This window comes from Solea solea, chromosome 8, assembly GCF_958295425.1.
Source record: "Solea solea chromosome 8, fSolSol10.1, whole genome shotgun sequence".
NCBI classification, from domain to species: domain Eukaryota; kingdom Metazoa; phylum Chordata; class Actinopteri; order Pleuronectiformes; family Soleidae; genus Solea; species Solea solea.
In genome coordinates, this window is record NC_081141.1 from 22,245,131 (window position 1) to 22,255,857 (window position 10,727).

The 10,727-nt window shown below is 42.2% G+C and overlaps 1 protein-coding gene across 1 annotated transcript; it reads right to left on the minus strand.

Moving 5' to 3' along the window:
* Nucleotides 1-2,956: 2,956 nt before the first annotated feature.
* On the minus strand, nt 2,957-10,028 carry slc14a2 (solute carrier family 14 member 2). Its single transcript, XM_058636557.1, has 10 exons — nt 9,979-10,028; nt 8,037-8,108; nt 7,444-7,627; nt 6,236-6,425; nt 5,918-6,046; nt 5,425-5,617; nt 5,046-5,193; nt 3,649-3,783; nt 3,477-3,526; nt 2,957-3,395 (listed from the first exon to the last, which is right to left on the minus strand). Exons 1-10 carry the CDS (start codon nt 10,000-10,002, stop codon nt 3,009-3,011), a joined length of 1,512 nt encoding a protein of 503 aa, XP_058492540.1. The 5' UTR covers nt 10,003-10,028; the 3' UTR covers nt 2,957-3,008.
* Nucleotides 10,029-10,727: the final 699 nt, after the last annotated feature.

The following is a 10,727-nucleotide window of genomic DNA, read 5'->3' on the forward strand; positions in this document are numbered from 1 at the left end:
TCCATAATAATGAAAGGAGGAAGTACTGCATGCAGAGATAATCCGTCGTTTAATCAAAGAGGAAGGAAGGGTGGGTTTCGTTTATGTTTAAGTCGCCAGTGAGTCTCCATTTGTTTTTTGTATTTTTGGTTCATTGCTGCAGGAAGGAAAAAACAAACTGTGGAACCTTTTGAGTCCAGCTGAAGCAGCAAGCAGCAGGTGTCAGAAAGCTATTTTGGAAAGGAACTATTTGCATACTTATTGGTAACAAATGACATACAGCACAAATTTGAGTAGAGATTGAGGCAACCAGATATAGAGGAACAGCTCAAGACCCCACAGTCAACTACTGTTAAATAAATATATATTCTTATATTATTCCACTTCTTCTGATGAAATCCCTACATGTTTAAGTTAAATAAATGTCAACCACTTTTCTCTTGTTTATTGGATATATTGTAAGGTGAATTATAATATGTACATATTTGATACCACTTTGTTTTGGTGTCCGATACAGATACTGTTATCAAGACATAATTCTCTCGTAAAGGAGGAAAATAAACGCAACACGACACGACTCGGCTGAAACGACAATCGTATCATACTTCACGCGAGTTTCTTGAGGCACAAGACGACGCAGATAAATACCTTGTCGTCAAGCCGTGATTGATGTGGATAATTTGTTATTGGAGTTATAATTACCCAGCGCGTTTCTAAACAATGTTGACTCCATTTCAAGCTGTCAAAGAGACTCACACTCTCACACTGTCTTCATCTTTTGAATTCTTCTGCTGAAGAACAGAGGACGCATTATGTTGGAAGGGCCTTTGTGTTTGCAGTCGTCTCGCTTTACTAGCGCAATGTTGCCGTTTCCTCTTGTCTGTTACATAAACAAATTGGATTTAAAAGGTCAATTTAGAGTGCCGACTCCAAATCCGAATGTTTTTTGGACTGGGGGAGGAAACCGGGAGCCTCACAAACAGTACGAACAGCTAATTCGTACAGAGGGCTTGGGCAAATACTCTTTTTCTAGGATTGCATAATTCTCTCGCCACATTGTGTTGTTGAATTTAGCACAGAATTTGACCAAGTTCAGACTCACGTTCACTTTTATCTATCACATGTGAATAGCACTTATGTAACATTGTTCATACCTGGTATGATGATGCGTCATGGATGTGTCTCATGTGACCACAGGAGATCACATCTGACTTCCCCGCCTCTTTGTGTGCGTCTGCACAAGTGAATGGGTTTTTTTTATTTGTAGTTTATCAACCATCTATTGCAACCTGTATGATGCACTGCAGTGATGGAAGGATACCACAAACTTTCCACCCTAACTGAATTCTCTTTGCATCACATGTTGGGCTATTTTTATTAGACAGTTCTAGCACTGCTCTGCTCGCCTCGCCTCGACTCGACCACAGCAGATTCTGGCAATGTCTGATTTACAAGTTAAGAACTGTAGTGTGCAACTTATATACGTTAACATTTACGTTATTTACACTCAAACCTCTGTCAAAAGGGTTCACATAATTCTGATATAAGCCTTTCAGCTCCAAAACGACTTTATGCAATTTACTCTCTCTCACGAAAGCCCGGCAACACTCCTGCACTGCGCACAGGAAGTGATAGAAAGACGGAGGTAACAGCAACAGTGTGCCGGTAAAGCTAGAGGACAGCAAAGAGGATGCAGTGAGACAGAAAAAAAGAAATTTGCAGAAGTGAATTCTCCTGCTCCGAAAACTAAGCATTTTATCAAATGGCATTAAATAGTTTGATAAACTTTCCTTTTCCCTTTCCTGATTCCCAAAAAATGCAGCATAAAAATCACAATTCCTGATTTCTGTTGACCAAGACCAAACAGAGGCAAAATAACACCAAAAATAATCAAAGGTTATGCTTCAGGCAAATGCTGCAACCCGTCATGCTCCTGTGTCAGTTCTATAGCAATTACTTCAGTTTGAATGATTTGTTTCACTTAATCTGTGACAGCTTTGCCTCCAAGCTCCCGGAGGGCGAGCTACGTCCATTGTTAGAATACTTTTCATGTCATATTGCATGAGGTTTAACAACGTGCAGCGCTGCTTTGCAAACGGTGAACACTGTACACGGTGATTTAGTTTTCTAAACAAGTAGCAGGAAGGAATCTGGATGACACAGGATCGGTTATCTGATCTACGCAGAGTGTAGTTGACACATGCATTGACATAGAAAGAAAGGCCTATAGAAGCTTATGACATGATTCTTGTCTAAACACAGCATCAAAAAACGATTACTTTAACAGCTACTTCAACTTTGCATAGCTTAATCTCTTGAATCTTAAAATAAAAAAGGCACGTGGCCAATCGAGATAGTCTCCGTGTGAACCTCTCAAGACACAGACTTAACACCATTTTTAACTAACCGTAACCAAGTGTTTCTGTTTAAGTTAAGCATTTTCTGACTGTGGGAGTGGGAGTCGTGAGTTTATTATTGATGATGACGGATGTGCTGAGATCTGTTATTACATTGTGAAGCAAGCAAAAATAGGTTTCTCCTAATCATGTCATCATGTTATTACATCGTGGAGTGAGTCAGCGTGGAATGACGAGGCTTGTGGAATGACATTAAAACCTTTATTTCTTTTTCAGTGAATGTTATGGCAAAATTTTATAGAAGTAGTAAAATGTCAGTGGCTCTTATTTTGAAAGCCAGGTTACAGGGAGGGGTGGTAAGTAAGTAAGATTGTATAAGTGACTATTGTGTTGAAGAAAAAAAAAAAAAACAGTCGGCTGGTAACCGGTTCACGTGTTCATATCGTGTGTTGCGCGTCTTGTAAAGTTTATTTTAGAAAAGGTACAATCCCTTTCCTTAAGGTGTTTTCACGTTTTGTAATAATGGTTTGCACTTCCAGGCCACCGTAGTGAATTAACTCCCATCTTTCACCTTTAATATTGTTCTGACAACAAAACCACCATGGACATAGACAGAGCATAAAAAAAATATTTATTAGAAATATAGATTTTTGGATTTGTGCAGCATGTTATTTACGTAGACTCGGCGAAACTGATTGCAACGTCATCGTCTTCGCTGGCATTTTCTTTGGACACAAATATTTTCAAATCGTTATAATCTGATGCCTCGCTGTCAGCTCTCCCTTCCTCTGCCATGGCGAGCTCAAGCCTCAACTGCTCCTTCTCATTTACCATTTCCCTTTCCTCGTTGGCTCTCTGCTCCTCCTCCTCCTCCTTTTTCTCCTTCTCTGCCTTCTCCCTCTTCTCGTCCTTCTTCATTTTCCAGAAGAAGGCCAGGTTCTTCTCGGGGTAGACGACTTTGGCCAGTGGGAGTTTGAAGATCTTTTTGGTCTCGGTGGTTAAGTGAAGGAACGTAAGTGCAGAGAGGCAGAAAGGCCAGGTGCAGGCGGGCAGACCAAACTGTGGATGAAAAACACATTATATAGCTGCGAGTCTGATTTTATAACGAGCTGTTGTACATTTATGTGAACATGCGCTCACCCTGGACATAATGTTGGCAATGGCTGAGCCGAGGTATGCACAGAAAAATGCTGCGGAGGAAAAAAATACAAGAGATAATTAGCACATGCACATGACTACATGTCACATGTTTGTCATGTTTAGATAAGATGCACTGTTAGATAGTGAGTCTGTCCTCACCACATGTACTCACCACATGTAAGTGCGAGCAGGTGTACCTGCCAGGTGAGAGCATAAAACATCCCCCCTATAGCGATGCAGGCTAACACACAGTTGTATCCCCAGAGGCCAAAGTAAATGTCTCCAAAAGGAGCAGCCAGAGCCAGACCTGCAAAACAAACACTCGGTTTAAAGTCATTCTGGAGTTTGGACAGACAGTGTTACCCAGCTAACAATGTCTGGTTCCCAGAACGTTCCCTGAAGGTTCCCCCCACAGGTTCTCCTTCGTACAACCTTTATAGAATGTTCTCTTTTGGTTCCCAGAACATCCCCCTAAATTTCCTATGTCACAACCTTCATACAACCTTTACAGAACGTTCTCTTTTGGTTCCCAGAACATCCCCCTAAATTTCCTATGTCACAACCTTCATACAACTTTTATAGAACGTTCTCTTTCGGTTCCCAGAACATCCCCCTAAAGTTCCTATGTCACAACCTCCATACAACCTTTATAGAATGTTCTCTTTTGGTTCCCAGAACATCCCCCTAAAGTTCCTATGTCACAACCTTCATATAACCTTTATAGAATGTTCTCTGTTGGTTCCCAGAACATCCCCCTAAAGTCCCTATGTCACAACCTTCATATAACCTTTACAGAATGTTCTCTTTTGGTTCCCAGAACATCCCCCTAAAGTTCCTATGTCACAACCTTCATATAACCTTTATAGAATGTTCTCTGTTGGTTCCCAGAACATCCCCCTAAAGTCCCTATGTCACAACCTTCATATAACCTTTATAGAATGTTCTCTTTTGGTTCCCAGAACATCCCCCTAAAGTCCCTATGTCACAACCTTCATATAACCTTTATAGAATGTTCTCTTTTGGTTCCCAGAACATTCCCCTAAAGTTACTATGTCACACCCTTTATACAACCTTTTCTAGAACGTTGTCTTTTGGTTCCCAGAATGTTCCCCTAAAGTTCCTATGTCACAACCTTCATACAACCTTTATAGAACTTTCTCTTTTGGTTCCCAGAACGTTCCCCTAACATTACTTTGTCACAACCTTCATACAACCTTTAGAGAATGGATTTTAACATGGAACTGAGCAACTGAGTGGATTAGCACAGTAAGACAACCTTAACTGAATAATGACTCCTTAAAGATTTATTTTCATATTTATATTTATTAAATTACGAATTTTACTAACCCAAAAAAAAAAACAAATCGAGAAAGTGGGGTATACATATATTCCTCTGTAGTTCATGAGAACAAATGTCTGTAAAAACCTTATAACCTTAAATTTTAACCTAAAGGTGAACGTGATAAGTACGACCCAGGCCATGTGTATAACGTCGTGGCCGGTTGTGAAACAGATTCACTTTTGAAGCTGCTCACTATCCTGCATCCTTCCATTCTGAGGACCCCTCACCTGAAACCATGCCCACTGCAGATCCCAGGACAGCATGAGCACAGGTGATGGGAGAAGAGATGAAGAGTGAGATGATGAAGATTCCTCCTGTCCAAGGGTTGTCGCAGCCATAAACCTGGCCTATTCCCACAGGCACTGACATGAACAGCTACAGAGAGACGCACAAAGAGGTCAAACGTATGAGACCTATTGTTTGGGCTGTGTTGGTGAGCAGACATCTCCCTTACTCCCTCATAGTAAGTTATGTTAAAACCTAGGTAAGAGACCTAAGGCAATATCCATTGGCCAGAATAACTTGCAACATCCAGCAGGGCTTTCGAAACTAATAAAGGATTTTATTTTTTTTGAGTTCGTAGAAAAATCCCGGACCGCCACTGACCTTGGCAACATCGATTTCAGCCCAGGTGATGTTGGGCAGCTCCGAGCGAGGCTGAATGAGAACCTGAGGGAAGTGGTGGTTGAAGTGACCGGTGGCGACCATGTGGAGACAAACCAGGATGTTGAAGGGCAGAGTGAACACGGGCAGATCCCAGCGACTGTTGATCGATGCGATGGCGCTGGTTAGGACTGGGCTGAAACACAGGAAGGAAACACCATCTGTGTAAGATTTAATATATTTTTTCATTTATTTATTGATGTCTAAGTAGTTGCTTAATCTTATTTTTATAATCCAACATGTAACTATACCATCCTGTGCCAGAGATGAGGATCAGGGAGAGAGGGAGGACAGGGTGTCACCAGGGTGTCTGTAAGCTAAGTGCTTAGCTGTTATTGGTTACGTTTATATCCTCTGATGAGGGCATGAGTGTTACTTCATATATATCGTCACCTCTACCTCTCATTTACAATCAATGCTTAGTTCTGCTACTCACCACATCATGGACATGAAGATGTTGGGTAACAGAAGCCACCAGTACCAGTCTCCTGCACCGGAGAACACAGCCATCAGCAGACCCACCAAGATGCCGTTGTACCCATACAGCCCTGCAGCTATGGCACCCCTAAAGAACAACGACAGAACAACAAGAACAACTGTGAAGTCCATCACCCACACAACAGCAGACTCTGTCTCTCAGGTAACCCTGGCAACACTCTTTCACACTTTGTCTCAGGTGAAACCAACAACCTGAAACAGACAGGGGTGAATTTAACAACTAAAAGAAATAAGTTCAATAATCAGATGTTCTGACCTGTTCTGCTGCAGAATGAGGGCAGAGATGGTAGAAAAAAGTGTGCCCACAAAACCATTGAGGGCCCACCAGTAGTTCTGTAGGATAAGGCCGCCAAAGATGATGAGACCACTCAGAGGGTTGTTGACAAACATCACTTGGGCAGCTCCACGCAGAACCCAGTCCAGCAGCTGCAGCAGGAGGAACTGTTCTGTAAGATGCAGAGAGAGAGAGGGAATCAGTGTTTGTACAGAATATAAATGTCACTGTGAATGTGAATAAACATGTAGAGAGGCAACATTTTCCCGACACATACTGTGCACGTGCACAGAGCTTGTGTAGCTACATTCCTGCCCCTCTCTCTCCCTCTTTATCAGCGCCACCTGCAGCCTCACAGCAGGAGTATAATAAATATTACAGTGTTGTTTAGTCTTATTCAGACAAAACAGCTCAGAAGCTTGGATTTAGTAAAGAGTAAAGAGTTTAGGAAAGGCTCCGGAATCTTTCATTTACAGTTGTTGTCAAATTTTTTCCCACATTAAATAATCTAATTAAGAAGGATTTCAATACCATATTATATCTTTTATTTCATGTAAATCTCACTTGAATATAATATTAGTTAGTTAGTTAGTATTATCATAACATATGCAGTGTCTAGATGCAGCTTGTGCACCCCGAGGGGTACATGCACACCTCTTTGCGTGGCTCCTCCAGGGGGCTCAGTCCATTCAGCGACCCAGATTAGGGCCTCCCCTGCCTGGACACAAGTCTGCCATGCCCCCCCCCCCCTTACCTCCATGGAGCTCCGCTCTGCTCCAGGGGGCCCAGTACTCTCGCCTACCAGGGCCAGGCACCCCCTTGCCCAGCCACAAGTGCCCCATGGCCCCCCTTAGTCTAGCTGAGACTGCTGACCATGTTCCAGGAAGCCCCAGGGGTTCCCAAGCCAGACACTCCTCTCCCTGCCCCATGCACCTCCTTACTTCGATATAGCTCCACTCTGCTCCAGGGGGGGCCCAGTCCACTCTTGCTACATGGGCCAGGGACTCCTCTGCCCATGCTCCCCCAAGATTCAAGATTCAAGATTCAAGATTTCAAGCTTTTCAAGCCCCCTGCTGTGCACCCAGAAACAAACAAATAAATCCTGGACAGATGCTCATGTGCAGTAAATAAGAAAAGTTGTGCATTGTTAAACACGGCCACAGGGAGTGTAGGTTGCAGTACTAACTTACTTTCCATCCATTTTCCAAACACCTCCATGTTTCCAGAGAAGTAGGAGACTCCCTTGAGGAATCGGGCCCTGGCCTTCTGCAGCCGTGTGGGTCCTGAAGGCTGCACTGGGTCTTTGTCCTTCGTCTCCTCCTGAGAGCCATGGTCAGGTGGCAGATGTGGTTGCATCATCAGTGGATGGAGTTCCTATAGAGTCATGATTAGAGTTTGAAAAAATGCTCTCTTTGGACCTCTTTTTGTATTAATTTAATTTAATTTAATTTAATTTAATTTAATTTAATTTAATTTAATTTAATTTAATTTAATTTAATTTAATTTAATTTAATGACAATTAGATGACATAGGTCAATTCTTAAGAGGAATTGTAGGGATTTCTACTAACATACAGAAAAGAAAAAATTTAAAATTTAATAAATAAAATCATTTAAAATGTGCGCGGGCAAATGGAATATATTTATATAGACTTGGTTGTCTTGATGTTCAACCTTTGATCCACCTTTGATCAACCTTTGCTGTCTTGATAACTATCATTCAAAGCTCTTCCTCATACATTTCATAGGCAGGTGCTGGCAGAATGTGGATGAGCGTGACTTACAGAAAAGGTGGCTGCAGGAGCGTGAGTGTGGAGAGCGGCGCAGGTGGAAGCAATGATATTCTTCTGAATATCCTGGAAAAAGAAAAGAGTAAAAAAAAAATGTCAGAAATGAAGTCCTCCTTTGGCACATTTTTCTAAATCCACTACACGCACATACACACAAACTCCAATTCCAAAAAAAGTCGGGACACTTTCTTCTTCTCCTCTGTGCAGTCCAGTTCTGTCTTCCACTGAAGTTTTCTGGTGCATAATGAAGTGAGTGGCGACAGTGGACTGTGGAGTCTTGTTTTTGGCAAGAATGGACAAGCATTCCACATGCAAAGTTGCCATAGTTAGAACATTCACTTCCATTCAAAGTCATGAAAAAGTAAAACAGTTGCTCTCAAACTTGTGTTGTTGTGTTGCAGGCCTGGATTTATACACTTGTATTGTGTATGTTTGGAAACACATAGAATGAACTACTTTTAAATGAAGGCCCCAGTTCATTTGAGTCCAAACTTCTCCGGAAATGGATTTGTGTGTGTGTGTGTGTGTGTGTGTGTGTTCTTGGACCATAAATACGGGTAGTCTCTAAAGAGAGCAAAACCTGGTCCTAATGAGGCATTCACTGGGACCCCCCGAATGCGACTCATAGGTACGTTTTTAGTGACTCAGCTAAGCACAAGTGTTAATGAGGTTATTGTTATGGCAATGACAAATAAATAATAAATAAAATGAGCGCGTTGCATGTGTAAAAGTCTAACTTGGGAGTAGAACCTGTGTCGATCACACCAAAGTACATCGCTTTAACCACGAAGCGAAACCTCGTCGACTAACTTGATGACGACACACCCAAGGTACCAGATTGCTGTTATTTATACTACCACTAGGGGGCGCTTATTTTAAAAACACACCCTTGAGTCATAATTCCTGTTTACGACCCATAGTTATGTTTCATTGGAGGACAGTCTCCTTTGTTATTTGTCTGTGTGGTCTTCGTCTCCCCTGTCTCTCAGTTGGGCGAGACAACCTACATATTATTTCGGACAATTTTCTTTTGCCTACTTATTGTTATGAAAATCAGTTGAACTCTTCCCTTGTGTCTTGTCCAGCCTGAACAGTTTCAGGGTTAGGCTTAGATTGGGTTTTAAATCAAGGGTTAGGGTTCGGTATTTTGTCTTTGATGGACTGGCGCCTCGTCCAGGGTGTACCCCGCCTCCCGCCCTGTGTCAGCTGGGTTAAGGTCAGGGTAAGGGGTTAAGAAATGCATTGTGTCCTCACACACAATGCTGCACGGACGCAAATTCATCTGCCTTCTGATAACGATCATTATCTTTAGAAAGATTACTTCAGTGCACTGCTTTGTAAATGGTTATCACTCTTCACTTTCTCTTCACGTCCCCGTCCCTTATATAAAACACACTTCCTCTCTCCTTTTTTGAAACTCAGTTTCAAAGGTGAGCTCAGTGTCACTTAAATCACATTCTTCACTTTTCTTTTGCATGAAGTGATGACCGTGATCTGCAGATAACAGTTTACCGGCTATGTATGTGTTATGTAACTTCTACTAGCTTTGTTAACGGGCGACACTGAGGTCTACAGCAAGGTAAGCTGCCATAATTAGGAATAGAGCTGCAACTAACGATTATTTTCATAATCGATTCAACTGTCGATTAATCGTTTGGTCCATAAAATATCAGAAAACCTTAAAAAATGTTGATCAGTGTTCGTCAAGCCTGGAAATGATGATGTTCTCAAATGTCTTGTTTTGTCCACAAACCAAAATGATTGACGTCTCATGATTTCTTTTTTATCCAGAGCAAAGGAATGAAGAAAATATTCACATTTAAGAAGCTTAAACAATCAGAAATCTTGTTTTAATCATCAAAAAAGCTTCAAACCGATTAATCGATGTTTTGTCGATTAATTTAGTAATCGATTTGACGTGATTTGCTGTCCCTACCTTGGTGCCGTGTGATGCAGTCATATGTCCCAGAGAAGACACAAGTTCAAGGTTTGCCGGCGTTTCTCAAGCTGTACTACAGACACTTTTATAGCAGCATGCCACAGAGAAGACCCCACCTTTTCTCCACCTCTTCACCTCCCATCTCTCTCTGTCACTCACATCCACATCGCTCTCGTTATGAAATTAATGCTGCTCAGCGAGTTTCCCCACACCCAGCCAGGTGTACATACACAGCGTTGCGTGAAAAAATGCGCCACGTCTGTATCAAGGACGCCCATCTACAGGAAACACTTGAGATGTTATGCAGTTCTCTGCCACACAGTCAAGACTAAACTAACTGAGACCGAGACTTTCAGGGACCGAGACCATATAAGCACCATCAGGATCTGCATCCAAGCTCCCTGATACAGATCTGGCATCAACTGACTAAAATAACTTCAATTCAATTTTGTTTGTTTTTCAGCTTCTCCCTCGATGGACTGGTGACATTTACAGGATGGACCCCACCTTTCACTCTTTGTCAGCAGGGATTGGCACCAGCAACCCCCCACAACCCCCATGTGGAGGATAAAACAGTAAAAGACGAATGAATGAATGAATGAATGAATGATGTATGAGCTGCTCCCTCTCTAGGGGTCGCCAGGTTGTCCTTCCTGACACAACCCTTCCAATTTATCTGGGCTTGGGACCGGTGTAACAGACCATAATATACCCCCATTCCAGAATAAACCTGGGGTTAAAGTGAC